The 24,409-nt window shown below is 44.7% G+C and overlaps 1 protein-coding gene across 1 annotated transcript in view; it reads left to right on the top strand.

The window, feature by feature from the left end:
- Nucleotides 1–24,409, top strand: part of MAN1A1 (mannosidase alpha class 1A member 1) — a 538,906-nt gene that overhangs the window by 279,567 nt on the left and 234,930 nt on the right. The window contains exon 6 of the mRNA XM_069606607.1: nucleotides 10,357–10,480. Coding sequence (XP_069462708.1) covers nucleotides 10,357–10,480 — 124 coding nt within the window. The remainder of the gene's footprint in view (nucleotides 1–10,356; nucleotides 10,481–24,409) is intronic.

The following is a 24,409-nucleotide window of genomic DNA, read 5'->3' on the forward strand; positions in this document are numbered from 1 at the left end:
TGTTTTGCCTGTTAGAGCTTTGTGCAGGCAGAATGCTTCAACAGTAATTAATTATCGCTACCCAATTCTTAACAATGTTACTATTAAATCAATGAACACTTGTCCATGTCCAGTTACATTCCTGAGCAAACATTACTTATAACCCATGTTATCTACTCGGGATTCCAAAAACCACATTCTGAACAACAACTTTAATGGACAACCTAGACCGTTGATCCTTCTTAACACTAGTTCCCTTGAACTAGTGGCTATGCTTATGAGCTCAAATCAATAATTAGTGTTGTGTACCCTTCTTACCTCACTACTTGTGCTTCGAACACCACATATATTAAGGTAATTCCACTGAAATCTTAATAATCAACTGTAGTCCTCTATCATGTCATATAACTGAGAATATTATCTAATTGTAGTCCTTTTGTACTTCAATTGTATGAATCCTTATTAACCTGACTGTGGGTGGGCACAATGTTTCAGCCACGGCGGCAACGTCCCGCATTCTGGATCGCCGCCTCCATCTTGCTCAACCTAGTTTATATCGTCACACTATGATGCGATGACATCACACGTATCGTGATGTCATTGCGTTGCCGTATTCCTTGGCCACTTTTGTAAACCATGGTTAAATCATGGGAATGCCCGTCTGTGACTATTGGAGTTTCGTGCTGCAAGTGATTGCTTCATACTGGTACCTACTTGTTACCAGTTCCACTCCTAACTCATACTTCTATATAATTTAGCTGAATGCCAGAAGTGTTGTTCCTTCAAACATTAATTCAGACTATCCTATCCATAGCCTGATATTAGTATCCTATTTAAGCTTGTCGAATTAGTGTTTCCCGTTAATTTGTGAATAAAGAGCTCCATTGGGCATATGGTGTGAGTAATAATTCGGAAAATATAACTTCCTCCTGATGCTAGTGTCCAATCAGAGGTATATTTCCAGCAATGTCAGAATTGGCCTCCCAAGCCACAACATATGGTATCCTTACATGATCTTGAGTCATATGACTGTTCATTGGTATACAATTCTACATAATTCTATGCACTATATCCTTTTTGGCTTTTCGGTACCGGTTTAGAGTTGGCATTTAACCACAATGAGTGTTCATGCTGTCCATCCTTATTCATATAAAAGTTTGCATTTCAGTGTCCTTGTTTTATCCAAGTACTGTTCTTTATTTGCAATTAAGTGTTGCCTCTTCCTGTCTCAAGATCGGTTTGCGGTCTCCACATCTTGTGTTTGGATGCATGTGCTACACTCCAATACATTTCGTCTGATCTTTATTGTCCATTTGGTGCTCCAGAACTCAATGTTCCTGTAATGGCAATTTCTTCTCCGGGATGATAATTGTATTAAGGTGTTCCCTAATGCAAAATTTTAATTCTCTAATAGTCGACCTCACATACAGTTTGTTACAGACACAAATTACAATATAAATAACTTACTTAGTTCTGCAGTTGATAAAGTCCTGTATTTGTACCCATTGGTTACCTCTAGTGACATAAGTTTGTATGTTATTAAAGGCATGTTTACACATAGTACAGTTCATACACGTAAAGAATTCTTTAACTGGATTTCCACTTATGGCAAATCCTTTGTAATCTACCTTACTGGTCATGAAGCTCGGACTCCAAATGGCTTTCACAGTGGGAGCTCTGGTATATACAAAATCGGCTCTATCTGTAATATATTTTCCCAGGATTGGCCAGTGTTTCTTAAAAAAAAAAAGTTTGTATTAGCCTGTTGTCACTTGAGCATTTTGTGATCATCCTCGGCCTATTGTCCTCTTTCTGACGGCTAACTTTCAGTGTTAGCAACGTTTCCCTGTTAATATGTTAGCTTTTTCCTTGACTGATGCAGGATAGGTGGTTAAATGGAAGTAGCTAGATACTCCTACTGAAATAACTTCAAACTTGAATTGTATTATCCACTTCTCCCTTAGTTGGTGGTTCCTTGTCAAAAACAAATGGGCACAAAGTGAACTTCATTTGTGTTTTTACTATGTATTCACCATAACCACCCAGGGATTTATGGAGGTTGGCAGTAGCCCATCTGGGCCCTTTTGTTTTTAAGGGGATTATTTTAAGTACAAATGTCTCGTACTTGATGACAAGAACATCCGGGTATTATTAATTAAACTCCAGGTTGTGTGCCACCTTCATTGTGGCTACTGAGTTGACATTACTCTATCCTGTACAGCCAAAAGGAAATTTAGCCTCCTTACAGTTCTGTTTGGATGTGCACTGGGAATCACCCAGCTTGATCTACCCTACTTGCCCATTTCCACAGTAGCATATTCCATCTAAGGCCATTCATTTGCGATTTAGAAATATCTGGCACTGGGTAGCCTAGATCCACAGCTGGTCTTTGTGCAGTCTCACTTTTAATACATGAGACTCCTAATTTGGCATCGGTCACTACACCTATGGGGAGACTGACCAGCTTTTTGTAAGGAAATATTTTTAGCTGTACTGAACGCTTCCAGATTTGCTAGGTCACCTGCTGTAAATCTTCCCCTCCCCCTTCTCTGCCCCCCCACCCCCATAAAGGGAGCTTGGCAAATGCCTCTGGTATGCCCTCAATAAATCTTCAACTGACCTACCCGCAATCTTCATTTTAAAGCCGAGAATATCCTGTTAAAACAGGAAGCAGGTACGTGCTACTGTTTTCGATACTGTTTTGTCCAGGAAATACATGCTGAAAAATAAACCATTAACTCAAACTATGGTAGAATTGCAAGAGTCTTGTCTCAACAGGTCCTACTTCTGAATTATTTTCTTGTTTGGGGTTTGGGGGTTTTAGGAGGTGAGGCTGGTATCTTAATTTTTGCACATCGGCAACATTAGTCTGCAAGCCTTTTTTTTACTTTAATGGGCCCATTTCCTGGCCTGGACAGGACCAATGCACGATTTGCGAATAGCAACAGAGGCAGTGGAGCCATCCTTCTGCGGATCTGTTTGCCACAGAAGTCAACAAAACTTGCGAACACTTTGCGTTCTGGATGGGCAGAGGCAAGCGTTCTCTGTGGGTCGCTATTCACCTGTCCTGGAAAAATCTTTGGGCCTTTGCGCACCCACCAACTCCGCTAATACAGAGATTAATGTGGAAGGTCTAGGGATCTCAGGGTCTTCGCCTCATACTTGTGGTACCTCAGTGGCCAGGCAGAATCTGGTACACTGATCTCATACGGATGGTGTCAGGAGCTGCCCTACTCTCGCAACAGGAGGGGGCAGTGGTGCACCCAGCTCCAGAGAAGCTAGGCCTAGTGGTTTGGTTCCTAAGCATGTGATTCTGTGGCACATACAATATCGTAAAACATTCTGCAAATCATCCAAAGGGCGAGGTGGGCTTCCACGCAGAGCAAATACAAAAGCAAGTAGTTACACTTGTTTCTGGGCAACAGATAACCAGGTAGAACCTATGGCTTGCTCCCTCGACCTGCACTGCCCTTATTGTTGCATCTGGCAAAGTTGTGAGTACAAGTGGGCGCGTGTCACACCTATCTGGCATGTAGATATTCAGATGCCACGTCAAATCAGGTGGTGAAGAGACATCTTACTGGACTGACAAGGCTGCATCCACCGTAAAGCGCCCGCACCTAGTCTGGGATCTAACGGTGGTGCTAAACACACTTGCGCATAAGCTGTTCAAGCCTATGTCTACCACAGATATTAGACTGGCCACCATCAAAAAGGCATTGCTGGTGGGGTCTCACATCAGCCTGCAGAGTCGGTGAAATACAAGCGCTGGTTGTCATTGAACCATACACTACCTTCCACAAGGACAAGGTTGTGCTTTGCACTCACCCAACATTCTATCCAATGGTGGTCTCCTCATTACATTTGAATGAGGAGATTGTGCTTCCAATGTTTTCCCAATTGTGAGACATGCATGGTATCAAGAGAGATGAGACAGACAACAGAACTCAAGTTTCAAGGAACTTGATTAAAATGTCAGGATGTGTAAGGCCTAACCTTCCCTATGAGTAAGGTAGGGATTTCTCCTGCTTAAGGAAAACTAAGGGAAGACTGTGTCTGTAAGTCTAGATCATGTCTGTCTCTGTCAACACCTATGCTTGCCCTCACATCAGGAAATAAACATGGTGTGGGGTTTCTTCTTAACCAAAAAATAGTGTAAAAAAGTAAAATCTCAGCTGCTCTCAGCTTACTTCCTTCTTGGACTTTCTATTTCGGGCTCAAACCTGTTCTGATAGCTGTTTGTCTCATCAATGTTTTACCAGGCCTTGAAGTTCCCTTCCCCAATTTCAATATGGTACACTTCACACAAAACAAAGATCTTGAAGTTCCCTTACCCAAAATAACACTTTTCAGTTACTTAGATTCTCAGGGTTCCCTTTCCAAAGATTTTAGTGTAATACCTCTGTCATTTGCTTAATGTTCAATATAAGAAAAAAACAGGTTCACTTGATTCGCTTTCTGGCTTGCTTTACTAGTTTAGTGGCTTACTTACAATGTCCTTTGCTGGTCATCATTTTGGGCTCCCTGGTTTAGGCGCAGTTATCGACCCACGCGGCCCACCCACTACAGATCGCACAAACATAAATCCTCCCCCATAGGTTTGTTTGGCCCATAACAGGCTCTTCTGCATTGGGCTTCGGGTTTTACACACATGGCTTTCTTTTTGGCTACTGTAACCTTTTTCTGCATCATTCTTTGCTGTACCACAAGTGTAGTTTGAATTCTATAGTGTTTGTTCAATTTGCCACATGCTTTAGTTCTGTTCACAATGTTGCTGATACACAATTTGACATTCACTGTGTCGGTTTAACTTCCAAATGTTCGTGTGGTATTCAATATCACTTGTTCTTAATAGCAATTTCCATTCGGCTCACCATTCAATATTGTATGCATTCACTTGTGCTTATGGACCTTTACTTGCGTGCGGTCCCATGGCGGCGCTCCAGTCTTCCTGTGTCCTCGGACACGCAATGGCTCTTCCCGTCCCCCCAGTGACGGTTCCTGCTGCTCCCGCTCACCTCTTCCGTAGTCGGGAAGCTGACTGCATATGCTCTGCTCACTCGCTGGGCACATTCCTCGCACACGCTGGCTTCCAAGTTCCCCACAAAGAATGCAGAACGCGTTCTCTTCTCTGCTGCTGTCTGCAGCTCAAATGTTCGGCAGTTGTGTCCACCCGCCTTCCACCTTGAAGGCTCACGGTCCTGCAAACGCTGTGCGACACTTTCTCCCCGGGTCCTGCATGTCCTCCGGGATCGTTGCCGATCTTCAGACTTACTAGTCTCGCTCCAACCCAGCAGTTCCCTTTCTCTCCTCACTTGGTTGTCTCTCCTTCCTTTATACACCTAAGCACTGTTAAGGGGCCTCAGGTGTGTTGTTGAATTGATTTGCTTTGCTATAATGAGCCCAATTATTGGGGCATCCTGACCTTCAGTACTGTATGCGCTTACACCTCTTCTTCATCTCCGTACTTGAGTATTGTTTGCAATAGGAAGTGTGTTTTGCTCATAGTTGCCTCTTCCTCTTCTCAGTACTTGGTGGGCATTTACAGGGAAATATGGGGCATGAGTGGGCATAGCCCTTGAAGGCTGAGGAAAGAAAGGGTGAGTCTATATTAGGAAAGGGGATACCATGTCTCGCCATTATGTTTTCTTCTTTCTTTTTTTGTGGGAGTAGATGTGAACTAGGTAATTGGGATCTCCAATTGGAAATATGTATGTCCTGTGTGATTGCTTCTCTTTTCTATTATTCCCATAAATCTGGAGGGAAGGTGGGGTAGGTCGTCACCATGACCTAGGGAATACCGTGTCTCACCTAAGGGGATTCTCCCTGCAATCCCCAAGGACCCTCCACTCAGGTGATCCTCCCTCGCCTGTCCACCCCCAGGGTTTGGATCCAAAACGATGGTCCTTCCCATGCCACCTGAGCAAAGGGTCCCCAGGGGGTAGAGGTGAGAACACCCTTGAGTTTCTCACACAATATGCAGTCGCAGAAAGGTTCCTGCATTGTCTTGATGTTAGAAGAACTCTGATGTTCTACCTGGAAAGGACAAGTCGGACGCTTTGTTCGTAACCTTTGGAGGATCAAAGCTAGGCTCTGAAGCCTCTAAAGCTTCCATAGCAAGATGGATGGGGGCGGCTATAGGGGAAGCTTACGAGGGGCAGGACAAGTATTGTCCAGCAAATTTACTGCCCATGCAATCGGGGCAAAGGCTACTTCAGTGGTGTTGCCAAGGCATGTGGCTTGGCAGGTCATCAGCCGAGTGGCGACATGGGCATCCCTGTCTGCTTTTTGCAAGCATTGTCTGTATAGCAGTGCAAGGTCTGATGTGGCTTTTGGCCAAGCAAAGCAGTGCTGAGGGATCTATTTGCGTAATGCTGTAGGTCACCACTCCCCCCTAAGCATTAATAATCTGTTCTAATCACCCATGCAGTATTGAGGAAAGGGGACAGGACGTAGGAGTAATTACAAGTTACTCACCGTAGTGAGTAACATAGTCCCCTTTCCTCCATACAGCCCTCCACCCCCCTCTAATATGCAGTTGGTCAGTAGTCTTAATCTGGACAATGTGTAAAAAGGGACTGAGGTGAGGCGCCGGAGGGTGAAGTCAGCGGAGTGCACGCTCCTGGTACCACGCCTCTGCGTGCCTTTAAATTTAAAAGGGAAATACTTTTTTAAGTGAAAAACGATTCTGTTTCCGTCCCTAGCAAGGAACACCCATGCAGTATGGAGGAAAGGTGACTATGTTTTAGGATTATGTTAGTCCCTACAGTGAGGAACTTGTAATTTTATAGTTGTTAGTAGAAGGTTCTGTGTCTGAAACCCACCACATCACAATGGGCTGGAAATTACTCTCATTGCAGCACTACACTGCCCTATCCTTCCCTTTTACCCGAAATGTTCCTTTTGCTGCCAGAGGGCACGCGCACGCATACACACACCTACCTCTTACCTGGTCTCCATGTCTGCTACTTGTCTCTGCCGGGCCTATGAGGAAGGGCCTGTCAGTCCCTACACGCACTCCTGTCAGGTGGGCTTCGGTACATTTTTGCCCTTGATCACCTTATATCTACTAAAAATCTCCCTCCATTACTGTCCAGTAATAATTTCCAGGCAGAGGAGACAAGACCTGAGGTCACATGAGGTTTTTCGAACTGTGGTTTCTGACTATCTGGACCTCTGTCCTACAGATGAAGGTCATCTTGGCCCTTAAGGGCTGTGTTTGTTGTAGCGGACATCTTATTACATTTGATAATGAGGGGCTGCATACTGAATTTCTTTGTGGGTTGAATTAGGCAGTTGATGTACGGTACATATAAAACGAGTTGCCCCTCCCTCATTTTAGGCAATCACTTGGAGTCTATTATTTGTATTGCTAGTTATAAAATATAAGTCGTCCTACCTTTTTTGTAGTTTTATTCCGAATGTCATTAAAGCAATAGAAAATGTTAATACTAAAACTAAAAAAGTAATGTTTACAGGTTTTTACGTAAAGAGATTAGTTAATAACGTAATGTTCCAGAAATGAGTAATACAATGTGTCTGCATAGCAATAGAGGCATAGCCGGTATGTTTTTGGGTTTGTTTAAATACAAAAGCTTTTGTGTTAAGCGTTAGGCTGTACTGGCCAGGAAAGGGGCAAAATGCATCTAGCCTGGTTTTATCTGGCAGAGTTAATCTGTGAAGGGGCAGATCCAGACAAGAAGCACATGTGGCTAGCGTAGAAATCCAACACAATAAATTGGTGGATTAAGCTTTCGGTGCAGAGATCTGAGTAGACTGCAAGTCACGGCATGAAATCCTGGGAGGACAGCACAACTCGCTTTTGCAGCTTTTATAAATCCCCAATAAATATTACTCGGACTGCTACTTTAAAAAAAGAAAATGAAAGGTGGACTAACCGTAGAGGTTGTGACTTTCAGGCAGTGCTTGAATCTCTGAAGCCGGCACATGAGCACTTTAACCCATCAAGCATACATAACAAAAGAAATCACAGGGAGGCAATTGATGTGTTCTATGTAAATGACAAATACATTAAACTATTGCCCTTTGTTGCTTACAAATCCTACCAAACTGATCCTTGTGCGTTTTATGATTCTCAAAGTTGAAAGGTAAATGTGGGCGCACCAAACCTGTAATCGACTCTTCACTGTTCTTACCAACTTTTAAAAGAGAATCCAGTGCTCATGAAATCGGGCTATTTAATATTATCCACCTTAATTCTATTAATTTTATATTCATCAAATGTAAAGCGGCTAGGCACACCTCACTTGATTAAACCTTTCACTAGTTTCACTCTGTTATGCAGCTTCCTCGTTAAATATCGTCCACCTCAGTTTAGCACACTTGCACTGTGCAAGAGTATGACTCTAGTGACCCACAGCTGACATTGGTCCCATACTTACTGTTATTTTTGAGGTACCAGCATCTTGTTGGTCCCTGTTCTAAATTGTCCACACTAGTATGGTTCCTTCGCCTGTTTTCAGATAATGGCATTGGTTCTAATTTGAATACGTTCTGAAAGGGAGAGTGACGCACCAGACATGACTTGCACTGCCCTAGCTTGCCTCTGCTGCAGAGATTCCTCTCTACATTAAATATTGCGCAACTCGATGGTACTCATTGGATTACCCTAAATTTAGGGCATGAATGAGTGGGTGTGCTTGATTGGGAGCAAAGTTGTGGGCAGCAGTGAGTGGCACGCAGTTCTTGTGCTGTTTCGCATGCAGCATTTTATCAGTGGATAACCAGGCTGCATATCTGCCTTAACCGTGCAAATATCGCAACCCCCTATGTAACACCTCTTAGCTGTACTTGCTTCATTCCTCCATCAATGAGATGATACTGAGCAAAACACACCTGACATGAGCAATTCTGCTCAGTCCTACAAGCCTTTCAGGTGGGCTTGTGCTGACAGTTTATCATTATATATTTTAGTTACATTGTTGTATTTCTATGTATTGCATAGAACACATGCAGAACAGAGGACTACAAGACTTGGAATACAAACTAAGAAGTAAGGACTGAATAACCTACAGAAGTGAGAAATGACCATTACTTGATATGCTCTGTCCGGGTGGTGCTTTGGTTAAAGGTGTCAGATTTGGGCTCCGTGTTGTGCCTAAGCCACAGCCTTCAGTAGATACGTCCTTCCCAGAGTAGGGATTAATCATTGCATTGAGTTGAACTGTCTTTTTGGTTTGGAGATGTTTGTGTGTGTGGCGAAGGCAACATACTGACTGTTGCCTTTATTCATGTGTCTGCATATTATGCAATGTCCTGCTTAGCTTGGAATGGCAATCAACTAGCCGGTCAAGTTTCAACAGCTGATGACCTGCCTTCTATGCTCCAGATCTTCCAGAGGCTGTTTGCTTTACTATATCAGCTACAAACCTACTAATAATTATGAACCAAAATTTTGGATTGGCTGCGTTTAATCAGCATTTAAAATTACTTCTCACTTCCTTTAAACATTCTTGTTACCCAAGTCTGCTCACTGCTTCGAAGATGTTTGCCCAATTTATTTCAGAAAAGCATTTGTGTAAGGTTACTAAAGTAAATTGTGAGCCACCTTCAATTTTGATAACTGTAGAAGAGCTATACAAGCAAAATGCCAGAAATGTTTTTTCTAGTTTTAACAACCTCTTGTTTAGTGAATTTTACCAGATTTAACAGAAATTTACTCCAATAACAACACAACTAATCATCTTTTCTGACCATGGTCATAGAAATGGCTTTCAGTGGTAGTTTTCAAATGTTTGTAATACTCTACAAACAAAACCTGAACTACCTAGTGTTTTGCAAATGGGCCATTGACTAATTTCCTATCTTTTACATAATTTGAAAAAATGTTGTAGGTGTCACCCCATGATTTGACCATGACCTGTACCATGGAATCATATTCTCCAAGTGCAGTACTGGAATACGAATGGCCTGTCGGATTTGTTTTTAGGCAGTGCCTAAACCCCTGAAGTTCAACGACCAGCTATTTAAGTCATTTGACACGTTTCAATCTATTTCAATGAGCATTTGGTAATCGTGGATTGTGAACAATGGCATCTGTTTGTGCCTGTAGACAAAATAATAGCAAATTAAATGCCAACATGCCGTTAGTTGATGTCTGCTTATTAGATCTTTGCATGTTTGGATCGATAGGAAATGTGCTGATGGCTGGTAGGAATTGGTTTCTTTGTATTTTTACTGTTTTTCATGGGGCCCCATCCATGGAATAGTCAGAAGAGTGAAATGTTGTTTTGTTTGATTAGAGTTCCTAGTTTTACTCATTTTAAAAGGAAAGATTCTTCTGATCATAAAACAATCAGTAATTAATGTTGCTTCTATGATAAGTCTTTGAAATGTTTTCTATCTCTTTTTCACTAGTGGGATTGGCAGGAACTGGCCTTGGGCCTCCGGAGGAAGCAGTATTCTTGCAGAATTTGGAACTTTACATTTAGAATTTGTTCAGTTGAGTCATCTTTCTGGAAACCCTGTGTTTGCGGAAAAGGTAGAGTACTGTAATTCATTGATTATCCAATTTGATAAAGCAAATTACAATATGTAATGCACATTGTAGTTTATGTGGCAAGAACAGAGATTCCATGCTATGAATTCTGTCGTACGTATCTGTCCAACAATGCGAGCGGCTGCTTCTCTTGTTGACATGCTATGTGGCAATATTAGTAACAAAGTTGTGTACTTTGAAAGCGAGTACTGTTTTAAGTATGAAATTGAATCAGTTTGGTCAAGAGATAATTCATATGGTCTGATTGCAATTGATTTTTATTCACACCAAGAACATATATTTGAGTTATCGACCAAGTATTTGCCAAAGGTGTTAAGCGGACAAGTGTGTTCATGTTCCAATGGCACCTTTTCAAGGTTATCAAAAATACAATGAAGCTTTGTGGATACATTCAAAATCAATCTAAGTTAATTCAAAACCTGTATAATTTAAAATCCCATCCCTCAGCTACTAAAAGTAAAAGACAGCAACACAAAAAAACTCAAATATAACAAAAAATATAATTCTGTTATAGTACACAATTGGATCTTGCATATTCATGAAACTTGCAACAAATAATGATCAATCACAAATATATATTACAGCAACAACCATTGGCAGAAGAAAAGGTCAAATGGAGACCACCAATTAAACCTCTAAATATAGATATTAAAACCACTAGTTTCAAAGCCGGGTATAAAAGTTCCTTGGCCACGTCTTCATGGCACATATGTCCAAAATATATAATTCCTGAACCATAACTAAGCCGGCTGAGTAAGCACTGAATCATTAGAAACAAAGGTGTTTGAGGCCACACCAGAATTGCTTAGTTGATAGTGAGCGATACCACTAATTTAACACCACCTTCTCTCTCCCCCATACCCTCCTCCCCCACTGATGTAGTTCTATCTCACTATTTGGAGCAAGCATTAGACACGATTTCGTAAACAGAAATGTATCTAAATAAAATGAAGGTCCTGTTCCAAACAAAGGTGATCTCCAGTTTTTTGCTAGGCACAATGTTACACCATCATAAACTGGTTTTACAAAAGACAAATGTATTTGCTTGCATTATTCCCACTGTTTTTCACACTGTTTTTCACACACAAGTATTTGTTTCCATAACCAATCCACAGCTTCTCAAATAAATGTTGTGTAGGGGCTTTCCAACATGTGTATGAAATGTACACTATTCTTAGAATAATTTGGATTTCCAGGTATGCTGTTTGGGGAAGTAATTCTCTCAATTACAAAGTCTACACAATTTCAGTTCCCTCTATCCAACCTGGGAGAGTGTGTTCAGATTATTTTAAATGGATGAAAGACACCCGGGCCTTTCCACTTAACAAAGAAATCCACTTGAATTGGGGGGGTTGCATGAGATTCACAGCTTGTACTAATAATCCCTTTTAGCTACCCATCATCAACAAACATTTCTGTGACTACTTCACCCTGTGGCAATTACTGATATGCTTTCAGGAGATGGAGCTTTGACTGCCCACTGCCCTGAGTCAACAACTATAACGGTTGGATCGCACAGATTCTATTTTAATTGGGCACAATGTTACACTCCTAGAAAATTGTGTTGAATTTGTGCGAAATTGCTGTCAGTTTTACACTACACTCAGTACAAAAATGCAATGCTTTTTATACAAGTGATGTCCTTCGCTCCACAGGAAAAACTGAGTACTTTTGTCTTTCACCGGTTCAGTGTTCCTTCAACACTAGCATCCATTATTTGTTTTTAGACTACTCACTCCCAGGAGCATAGACTAGACTGTAGGGCAATCAATGTACATTTGGGAGTAGTACTTAAATAAATGTTGCTTTCTATTTTTCTACTGCAACAATGGCTTTCTTTGTCACTTCTAGCCCTGATTGACCTCATCAGGGATACCCCTTCATGTGCCCCATTGACCCTCTATTCCCACACATAGTGAAACTCCTAGTTCCCAGAGTTTCTCAATTTCTTACTTCCATCAACTCCTCTAGACAGCGCCACTTTTCCATCCTGCTACAAGTCGGCTACTGTCATCTCTATATATTTAAGAAACCTGGCCTAGCTCCGAACTGTGCTGCCAACGTTTGCCCTGTCTCTCTTCCACCTCACTATTCCATAATCCTAGAGCAAGCAGTTTTCAACCGACTGAGTTCTTTGACACACGCAACCACCAGGATCCTCTTCAATCTGGCTTCCGACCTCTGCACTCCGTCGGCTATCAGCAACTACATATTTTCTGCTAGTCATGCTAACCGTTCATCTATTCTTAACCTCTCTGCTGCCTTCAATACCATCAACCATTCTATCCTTGTCTCAACACTATCTCTCCTAGGCATCTGGGACAAGGCCCTTGCTTGTTTTGCTTCATCTCACCCCCAGGCACTTCCAGGTGTCCTGGAACAGCCTTAACTCCCCACTCACCCCCTTACTGTTCGTGTTACCCAAAGGTCAGTCCTGGGTCCACTTCTCTTCACTCTCTATGCCTCGGCTCTTGGGCACCTTAATCTCCTCGTATGACTACTCTTATCAACGTTTTGCTGATGACTCTCCTTTCCCTCGTTATCGGACAAGCTAAGGTAAAACACTGTCTCTCTGCCATCAAATGCAGGATGGCATCTCACTCACTCATGCTCAACTCCACTAAGACTGAAGTTCTGTAATTCCCACCCAAACAGGCTATCTCTTCCTCTCTCTTCTGTTCTTCTCTCCGGAATACCTTCCCTACTCTGCTTCCACTCCCAACCTTGGTGTTGTCTGCGGTCCTCTCACAACTGCCTGCTCTTCATCTCCAAATATGCCACTGCAGCCAGACTTGATCTCCTCAACATCACCACCTTCCTTCAACACTGCTAAGCACTTAATTTCCTCTTTAGTACTCTCTCGATCAGACTAGTGTGCCAGTCTCCTATTGCCTTCCCAACTGCACAAAACAATTTCTCCCTGTTTTACTGTCCCCCTACCTCTCTACGACAAGCCCAGGGCACTTGTCAGTCACCCCTTCACTTGGCACTTCCTCCACGATCTTCTCCCCGGTCCTTGTCCCTTGTTCATATTTCTACCTCCCCTGCATCATCTTGTCTTACATCCACATTTTATCACCCATTGTTAAGGACATTGGTCCTCTGCTCTGTAAATCAATGTTCAAATGTTTTGTAAGCATTTTTGTGCCAAAGTGCATTGTTTTCCCTGCAATTTTCCTTAAATAATATACATTCCCCCTCCTTAAAATAATATTCATAATAATCCTCCTCCAACCAGCCATATTGTTAATCCTAATCTATTGGTATGCAGTCTTTAATAATCGAAATATCTGCTTTGGGGTATTCCCATAATGTTCTAGTCTTGTAGATGTCAGTTTGATTTTGTATCCATGACCTTTGACAGAAATGTGATAATAAAACAAAATCCATTAGACTGTGTTTCCCTGCACACAGACATTTTACACGACTGTGGCATATTTATTTTGGGAGTTATTCATTTTCATAATTTGTCATAATTTTTAAAATTGTAAATCACACAAACTTGACACTTGCGGAACCAATCATTTTTTTTTATACCTCACATCACAGTTGGTTTCTGGTTCCTAGCAGTTTCGACTATAAAGTTATGGATTTGTAAGTTATTATATGTTTTGGGCTAAATGGCAAACCTGCAACATTTTGATCAAGTTGTCTTGAATGCATTTCAATGAAATGGTGTTTCCAGCAACAAGATGTCCTCAGTGTCACATTAACAAATGATCTCTTTTCCATGATACTAATTAATATAAACTCAAACATGTGTTTCACTGTTGAGAAACAACTTGTCATCGTAGCCTTTTATACTGGTTTAAACACGCTCATGCAGGTGATTCTGACTATGGACAAAGCAACTTCTGATCTGGATTCTTATGACACACTTATGATTTTCTGGGGGGTGGTTCAAACTGCTCCAAGCTGAACCCAAGTTTGCATATATTCGGAACCATGGAAGAGAGAAAGGGTGTGTAGAAAATGAAATGCAGAGGAATATATACAGGAGCTCATGAGTTAATTTTTGTAGTATACCATGTTTTCCTCTCAGACCTAAATCCTAAGCCAAGCAAAGTAGTATATAATTAATTTAAAACCTCTAACTTTAACGTTTACAAAAAACAGCAGGAATTTTCCAGGAGTACACCATGGCGGGGAAAAACAAGATCGGAATGTTAAATGGCACATTCCGGTCACTATGTTGCAAAAACCGGTTACACAATTAGCTACTCGGCTCAAAACTATAATGCTAGCACTGCGTGCGACCCCAGTTGTCATGCTGACTTGTTGACAAAAATGTATTTGTGGCACAAGGCATGAAATAAGCAGTGTAGCATAGCAATTTGCTATGCAATTCTGTAGGTTTGCTAATTAAATTGACACTTGTGTAGCAAGCTAGCTATTTAAGTGACCATGTTCAATGAAAGCACTGCTCACCCTGAATTCCTCCATCGCTCTCATGCCTTTCACCATCCTCTTCTCTGTTCACTGCAAGTTCAGAGGGGCTAATGGAGAAAGGGTGCACTACTAATCATCTCCTTCACTCTTTTAAAAATGTACATGACATTGCCAACTACATTTAATGGCAAATCTAGTTCTGTGACCAGCTGGTTGCATTTATCTGTGCAACTGGTGCTAAACGTATGAGCGGTTTTATACCAGTTACCCTGAAAGTGAGATGGCAGCAAACTACAATATTCCACCTAGTTTGACCAGGTCTCTGCCTGCTAGGCCATCTACTCTGCTTAGTTTCCTACTTTCTTTCCTCGTATATAATGAATACCCAAGGCTAACTAGATTTTTACGCAAAATAACAATCAATAGTTTCTTCCAGACTGTAAATTGACGCAATGTACTGCAATAGCACACACTGTAGTTAGCCTTCAGAGCTCACTTTGCTCTATGATTATGATTGCATTATATATCGGCACTTGAGGGAGAGAGCTGCCCAAACTGTTTTCAGAGCATTATTATCATATCTATTGATTTATGTGTCCATTGATGCAGCAAATCTTTTACATTTTACAGACACTCAGCCAGCGCTTGCAAAGTCCACTCGCCCACTTGCATAGTCAAGTAGATGTGTATGAATGGCGAGTATCATTTGCAGGGGATGTTTGAAACATTTATCGAACATTTAATTTGTTTCAGTAAATGTCAAATAGGTTTCCCTGCACATAGCTGGCAGCAGTGTGACAAACATAGTGTGTTTGTGGTGACATGCACCATTTTACAGTAAGCACATTTACATTTTTTTGTCACCCGTTGCTATGGGTCGAGTGCAATTCTTTTAGGTCGAGTTGGTAAACTAAATTACTTAACCTGCAGGTCTAGTGGAATTGAAAAGAATTTGCCAGTCCTGATTCGTTTCACTAATCTTACTTCAGCTGTATACAAAAATGTGGCATTGGTGCTCATTTTATGTTTTGGATGCAAATTACTTCCAGTGACATTACAAATATTAGTTCAACATTGCTAATAAAATGGGTGTGTTTGCTAATTAAGAAAATTTGAATAAGCTAACTATGCTAAGCAATTTTTTAAAACAAATGTATGCCCACTGGAACTATTTCAGTAAACTAAAAGACAAAGTAATTCAATGGCATTGCAATTGTTGAGAAACTGTCTTCTCAAAATACTCAATCCTTATTGTTATATATATGTATTTCTGAGGCTTGTGGAATCTGCTTAGATCACATGCTGTGCATAGGCCGACAGCTAGGGGAAGCTGCGGAGTATTACCATTTGTTTTTCGAAACTAGAAAATGGGCGTCGACACAAGGCGTGCCAGTAATACTATCCCTAGTGTGACGTCCACTGTACCCATGATCCCTCACGCGTGTAGGACCCTCCGAATTTTTTTTTTTTTTTTCTCCGCGATACTGGTCGGAAGCATTTCGCGGAGTTCCCTGGCCTTAGCCATACTTTTGCAAAATATTGTTATATTTACCCATTACTCCACCCCAACGTCGAGTCACCGAACTTCCACACTCGACGCCTGCCCAGAGAAGAATTCAGCCGTCGACAGCTGCACGACGGATTTGGGCCTCGGAAGGCCTCTGGCCTCGGCCCGGGCCTCGGAAGGCCTCTGGCCTTGGCCCGGGCCTTGGAAGGCCTCTGGCCTCGGCCCTCCAAGTAGGGAGAGTGGGGGGTGGACATACTCTACACTCTTTTGGTATATAGGTACATTCTTATATATTCCTACACTTACTAGCCCGCTGCCACAAGGTGCGTATGAAGGGTACTCCTTTCCAATTCTGCCCCAAGTGCAACCGCAAGTACCCTTGGGTCGACAGGCACACCACGTACAATCTCTGCTTGCCGAGGGACCACCCTGAGGTGAACTGCAGAGCGTGTAGTAGGTTTAAACCGAAAACACTTAAGGACCGTTCAATCAAGCGTTGGGCCCACCACGCCAGGCGTCAGGAGTCCATGGCAGCGGAGGGCGCCTTCAGCGATGGCAGCGACGCCGTACTTTCAGACGGCGAGGGCAACGTGGCGTCAAGAGACAGCTGAGCGCAAGTCCCCGACCTCGGAAGGTCATCCGGCAGGGCGGCTATGGGGAAGACCCCCGGCGACACAAGCGCTACCCACAGCACTTCCACAAAGCACATTAAGTCCGACCGAGACTCGACGCGCACGTCGAGTTCTCGCAAAGGGGCACATAGAGAACGGTCCGAAACTGTGTCCTCTGGGCGTTCTCGATCTAGATCGCCGCATGACTCCAGCCAATCATCCACTGTTACCAAGAGTGCCTCGCTCCCCAGTGTAACGGAAGTTCGATCGTCTGAAGACAAAGCAGACTTCCATCCCCAAACCGCACTCCAGGAGTCGGCGCCCGCAGACCGCGTAACAGTGGCTCCCGAGTCCCTACCTCCACGGGCTAAAGATAGGGACACCACCCCCGAGCCTAGACGCCAGGCGTCGGAAGGCTCCGGAGGGGCGAAAAAACAGGGAAAACACTCTTCCGCCCACGGGGAGGGAGGAAAACAACAGAGGAAGCAGTTTCAGCCTCCTCACACACCTCAAAAACTTCCCACTCCTCATAAACAGACAGACAAGTCCCAGTCCTCTGTTATCCGTAGGACACCTGCTAAAACCAGTAAGTCTAGTCAGGATAAGGCGGAGAAAGCCCCAGAAAGGATCATTCCCAGTTCTAAAGAATGGTCTAGTGATGACATAGACAGGATTATGTCAAGGATGTCTTCTTTGGCAGATTTTTACACAACCCTGAACACTTTCTCTTCTATACTCCCGACGGGTCAGCACCCTCAGGCTCTAAGGATCCAATACCTCCAAGTAAGAAGTCCCGGTTTGAAGCCCCAACACGGTATTCGGACCCCTTCTATATATAGCCTTACTCCCAATATCAAGGAGATACATCCTTTTGTGAGGATCCAGATTTGGGCATGTTGGAAGAGCAAACTGGTACGGGCTACTATGGGGATGATGAGGACCAAGAAGAGGAAGACCCGGAGACCTACAAAGTAGATTCCCCGGTAGAGAAAGAACCCCCGATTACCGACTCCCCTGCCGACAATCAACCTCTCCTTAATGAAGTTCTGTCCCGAGCGGCAGAACGTTTCCACATTGACACTCGGAGTGCTCAGGGGGAGAGGGACTGTGCAGAAGAGTTAGTGGGAGAAAGGAGGCTTGTTGCTCAGACCATCCCTATCCTTAAATCTATTCAGAGAAGGATAGACCCCTCACTTTTAAATCCTAATCTCACCAGGGCAGTGAACCCCAGGATTGAGAAACTTTTCAGGGCAGCTGTATATAAGGGGGCATCTGAAACCGGACTCCCTGGTTCTTACTAATACCTGTAAGAGGGCTGGAACACCCTTGTCATCGTCCGAAGCTCCTCCCGACAAGGAGAGCAAAAAACTGTATGGTTTGGGCAAGAAAGTAGCCTCCACTTCCGCCTACCAGGCAAGGATTGCCAACTCCACCACCCTGTTGGCCAGCTACAACTGCCATCAGTGGGAAGAAGTCGCGGCACTCATAGACTCTGCCCCAGAACCCTTAAAGAGCCAGTTGGCACGAGTTGCGGCGGAGGGAAGAGCCGTGTCCGGTTGCATTTTAAAAGCAACCTTTGATGCCGCGGATAACGCCGGCAGATTGATAGCAAAAGGAACTGTTATCAAGAGACACGCTTGGTTAAGGCAGTCTGGATTCAAGGCTGAAACCCAAGCCTCTTTGTTAGATAAACCGGTGGAGCCGGATCTGTTTGGTAAGGCGGTCGAGGACGCGCTGAAAAATGCCAAGGACAAATATAAGACACTCAAATCCCTAGGCCAGCTAACCAACAAACCCGCTAATCGGAGAGGGAATGGCAATTTTCGTCGCCCACGCGGCCAAAATTCCCAGAGAGGATCCAACTATTCCCAGGGGCAGGGTACACTGTGGAACAGTAATAACCAACAGTCTACCCAGGGTTATGGCAGGGGTAATAAAAGAGGACGTGGTAGGGGCAGAAGCAGTCCCAGTAAAGGAGGCGGCACGCCTCCACCAAAACAGTGATGCTCTGTTCAGCGTCCCTTCTCACGCAACCCCAGTAGGGGGACGCATTTCCAACTTCACCCAAGTTTGGGAAGGGATCACATCAGACAGATGGGTGCTGTCCAGAGTATCCGCTGGGTACTGCATAGAACTGTTAGAGCGTCCCCGGAACCATCCTCCACGGCAAAGAATACACTCTTTGGAACACCAAAAAATCCTCCTCGAGGAGATCGTCTATCTGCTAGCAAAAGACGCGATAGAACTCGTCCCGGGACACCAGGTAAACAAGGGTATTTATTCAACATACTTCCTTGTGCCAAAAAAGGATTTGACAATGCGCCCAGTATTGGACTTGCAGCCTGCAAACAAGTATGTCAAGCCCCAAAAATTTCGCATGACTACTCTCCAAGAGGTAATCCCCCTCCTAAAAAAGGGGGATTACATGGCAACATTGGACATGAAAGATGCCTATTTTCATATTTCCATGTTCCCAGCGCACAGAAAGTACTTGCGCTTCAAGGTGGACAGTCGGCACTACCAGTTCAAGGTACTGCCCTTCCGGATAGCTTCGGCTCCAAGGGTATTCACCAAGGTACTGGCGGTGGCGGCAGGACACCTACGCAGAGAGGCAATCCCGGTGTACCCTTACCTGGATGACTGGCTTATCACGGGGGAGACCCCAGTAATTTGCAGAACAAACAATCGACCTCCTCTTCGAATTGGGCTTCTCAATAAACGAGAAAAAGTCAAGTCTGGTGCCAATCACTTCCAAACAGTTCCTAGGAGCTATCCTAGACACTCAAGAGGGGTTGACCTTTCCTTCCGAGGAAAGAATTCGGAATATACTGCTGAAAATTCCGCAATATCAGTCCGGTCGCCCGTTAACGGTACGCAAAGCAATGCGGTTACTGGGCATGATGGCGTCCTGTATTTACCTGGTCCCCCACGCGCGCCTGCGCATGCATCCCATGCAGGAATGGTTGGCGAAACAGTGGTCTCAGGCAAGTGGTCAGTGGGACGATCTAGTGGTCGTTTCGCCAACACTTGTACAAAGCCTAAACTGGTGGACAAGAGAAAATCTGTCCAAGGGGAAACCCTTTTACGATCCCGAGATACAGGCGGTAGTCACAACCGATGCATGCCTGACTGGGTAGGGAGCTCACCATCTCCATCACACAGCTCAGGGTCTCTGGTCGCACTCAGTGGCCAAGAATCACATCAACCTGTTAGAGCTTCTTGCAGTATTCAGAGTGCTTCAAGCGTTCGAGCCCTACCTGCTAAATCTGTCAGTGCAAATCCGGACGGACAGCACTACAGCCATGTTTTACCTGAACAAGCAAGGAGGGACTCGTTCGCCAAATCTGTCCAAGCTTGCCCAAAAAATTTGGAAATGGGCACTCGGACGGAACATCTTCCTGTCATCGCAACATGTTCCAGGGGATCTCAATTCTCTAGCGGATGCTCTAAGCCAGTGGTATTCAAACTGTGGGTCGCGACCCCCTAGGGGTCCGCGGGTGCATCCCAGGGGGGCCCTGAGAGCTCAGCATGAAAAAAGATTTTTTTTTTTTTTTTTTTTTTGGAAGAAATGGGCCGGGGTGGCCCACATGGGCGGGCTGAAGCATGAAACTGTCTCAGGCAACAATGAAAAAGTGGCCCACAGTTGTAAATGGATATTCATTCCTTTAGTCACAGACTGGGCCTCATTACTACTATGGCGGACCAGTAACAACGGTGCTGGTAAGCTACCGGCACCGTTGCTACCGTTCCGCCATAGTAAGAGTTGTGCTCGTGGGTGCTTGACAGCCCCCGCCAGGTCTGACCTCAGCTCGTCGGATGCACCAGCACCGTTATTAACGGTGCCGGTACATCCGAGCTCCCCATTCCCATTTGAGCCATATGGGGCTCAAATGGGAATGGGGATCTACCGGCACCTTCGAAAGGGCAATTATCATGTCCGCCTAACTCGGCATGACCTAGTAATTGCCCATTCGCGGGTGCCAGACCCGGATGCAACTCCAGTGGCAGCCGTGCCGGTTTTACCGGCACAGCTACCGCCAGAGTAGTTATGAAGCCCACTGTTTCAATAGTACCCAAAGGGGTGCTTTGTGTTAAAATGTAAGTAAATTGTGATATATTCAGCAACAATGGTCAACATTACTAACTGCATAGTTAAGTAACTCATCAAAATGGTCCACATTGGCCAAAATGGTGGCCCATTTTGATTGGCCCAAACTAGCATTTTACATTTTTGGTACAGGCATTGCCCTATAGGCCTGTCCGAGCCTGGCGGCTCATCCATAATGGCAAGAGGTGCCCACCCAGTGGCCCCTCACCCATTATGGAGGAGCTAAGGAGCCAGCCCAGTGAAACAGTGAGCACTCCCTCAGCTGCTTTATCCAGCTAATGGAGTGCTCCTGGGCTGGCTGAACTGTCAAAGGGAAACACTGTTTCCCTTTGACAGTTCAGTTTAGTTCCCCAGCCGCACATGCTCACTGAGCCATGCAAGTGCTGGGGCGTTTTGCTTCGCCAGCATTGCATAGCTCATTGGAAATGCTGGCTGGGGCACTGCATGTCTGTATGTCCGAGGGGGAGCTCCTCCGCCTCCTCGCACATACGGACAGAGCAGCTGGAGCAGGCCGTTTCAGCACCCACACACAGGCCAATGCAGAAGGTACGTTTATGTTCATTGTTTTTATTTAAACATGTGTATGGATGCGTTATGAGTGAGTGTATGGTGATGGATGCTCATGTGAATGATAGAGTGATTGCTGTATGAATGTGCAGCGCCTTGCATATACACATAATCATGTTCATTGTGTTAGGACCAGTGGGGCCCAGGGGACAGGGATGGTATCTTTTTACCGGACATCTATCATTCAAAACCCTCTGCCTTGTCCACAAGGCTTTCTGGGGCCTGTGTCCAAAATACCTTCAGCTATTCCTCCGCAAATACCTCCCCTCTCGAGCTCTTCACTCCTCTACCTCCAACTCCCTCAGGGTCAGTCGTTTATCAAAGAAACGAGCTGGGGGTAGATCTCTGTCTTCGGCTGGGGCCTCCCTCTGGAACAGCGCCCTGCCACTCTAAAACTTGAGGAGAACCATCTTTCTTCCTGCACTTATCAGACCTACCCTGTCTGCTGCCTTAAACGTAGCACTTGCAAATTGCTGGCTGCACTACCACTGTTTGTTGCCTTTATTATTTATTTATTGTGATTTATCTGTTTCTCCTCTGCTTCGCACTTTCCACTTCTCCCCCCTTCCATGCACTTTTCCCCTCACACTTGCGCGTTCTCAATGTCACTGGGCCTAGTAAGATCGCTGTTTTATTCTCCTCTGTTCCCCTCCCTTGCCTTGTCACGCTCTGAAACACTTGTGTACGAGCGCGATAGAAATAAAATATCAATGCCTGCCCCCTGGACTCCCAGCAACAATTGCAAACTGTTTGGCTATTTACCCATTTTTTGTTAAAAGTATGCTCTACAATGCAACATTTTAACCTATTATTTAAAAAAAAATTCACAGGGGGAAACCCCCCCGAACCTCCCCTTAATGCCCCTCCACTTAAAAAAGATTCACCAGCCGCCACTGGCCCTCAGACTGTGTTGGGAACGGGATGGGGGAACCGAGGGACTATGGTGGGAGCACAATGGGCGGGAACCATGGGATAGTGATGGGAGCAGAGTGGGGAGAGCCCTGGGTGTGTGATGGGGTGGGGAGAGACCAGTGACTGGGTAGGAGTGGGATGAGGGAGCCCAGCGACTTTGATGGGAGCAGGTGACGGCGCGCAATATATACTGTCCATTTGACATTTCTGGGGGGTCCCGACCTGCCCAAATTTTGCTCAGGGGGGCCCTGGCCAAAAAAGTTTGAAGACCACTGCTCTAAGCAGAGACCCCCTCCCAGAAGAACACAAATGGTGTCTACACAGAGGAGTCGTAGAAGATATCTTCTCTCAGTGGGGCTTCCCCACTATAGACCTATTCGCCACAAGTGAAAACAGACGATGCCCAGGATTTGCATCCAGGTTCCCCCAACCAGACTCCCAGGGGAACGCCCTGTGGATGAACTGGTCAGGAATGTTTGCGTACGCTTTTCCACCAACTCCTCTCCAGGAAGGTGGTCAACAAGATGAACAGAGTCGATGACGCTCGTCCTGGTTGCTCCCATGTGGGCGAGACAACCATGGTTACCACACTTACGCAGACTAGCCGTGTGCGAACCGATCAAACCTCCGGCCTGGTACAACCTACTGTCCCAGCACCAAGGTCAAACAGTGCATCCTCAACCCAACTCAATGAACCTAGCAGCATGGCTCCTGAGGTCATAGAGTTCGGACATCTCAATTTACCACAGAGGTATATGGACATCCTAAAAGAATCTAGGAAGCCAAACACGAGGCACTGCTACTGGTGCCAGAATAAACATATCAAGCCAGTTGATTGCACTTTTTCCACTATTGTTACATACATGCTCCACCTGCTGGATGCAGGACTGGTTTTTAACTCGATGAAGGTACACCTGGCAGCCCTGTCAGCATACACCACTTCCCATAACAAGGTGTCATGGTGGAAAGTACCAGTAGTTAAAGACTTCATGGAAGGAGTAAAGAGACTTCACCCTCCTATTTCAAGCCCACCACCAGGATGGGACCTTAACGTGGTGCTATCTAAGCTCATGGCCCCCCATTCGAGCCCATGCACAAGAGCAGTCTCAAACACCTGACTTACAGAACGCCCTTCTTAGTAGCAATTACATCCATAAGAAGTCAGTGAAATTCAGGCTCTGTCAGTGCAAAATCCCTTCTTTACTGTCCATAAAGATAAACTGGTTTTACGCGCACACCCTAGGTTCTCACCTAAGTTTATTTCAAAATTCCACATGAACCAGTCCATCGAGCTTCCTGCTTTCTACCAAGACCCACAAAGCTCGGCTGAGGTGAAACTACACATGCACTAGATGTGCGTAGGGCGGTCCTCTCCTATCTAAACAAGACCAGACCGCTTAGCAAAACAGATCAGCTGTTTGTCTCCGTAGCTACATGCAGAGAGGGGGATCGCGTCTCTAAAGGTGCCATCTCTAAGTGGATTATTAACTATCCAGCTGTGTTACTCACTTTCTGAAAAACTCTGCCTTTCACGCCTAGGGCCCACTCTACAAGAGGCATTGGGGCCACTCTGGCTTTCATTGCAAATGTACCCCTTGACACCATTTGCAAAGCAGCTACTTGGAGCTCTATTCACACTTTTACTCAGCACTACTGCATTGAAACTCATTCCAAGACAGATACACACGTGGGACAAGCGGTTCTAAGACTTTTATTTGCTCATGACCCTTCTCACATCCCACCTCCTTCTTCAGGTACTGCTCGCTAATCTATGCACAGCATGTGATCTAAGCAGATTCCACAAGCCTCAGAAGGGA

This window comes from Ambystoma mexicanum, chromosome 4p (assembly GCF_040938575.1).
Source record: "Ambystoma mexicanum isolate Mex_15411 chromosome 4p, UKY_AmexF1_1, whole genome shotgun sequence".
NCBI classification, from domain to species: Eukaryota; Metazoa; Chordata; class Amphibia; order Caudata; family Ambystomatidae; genus Ambystoma; species Ambystoma mexicanum.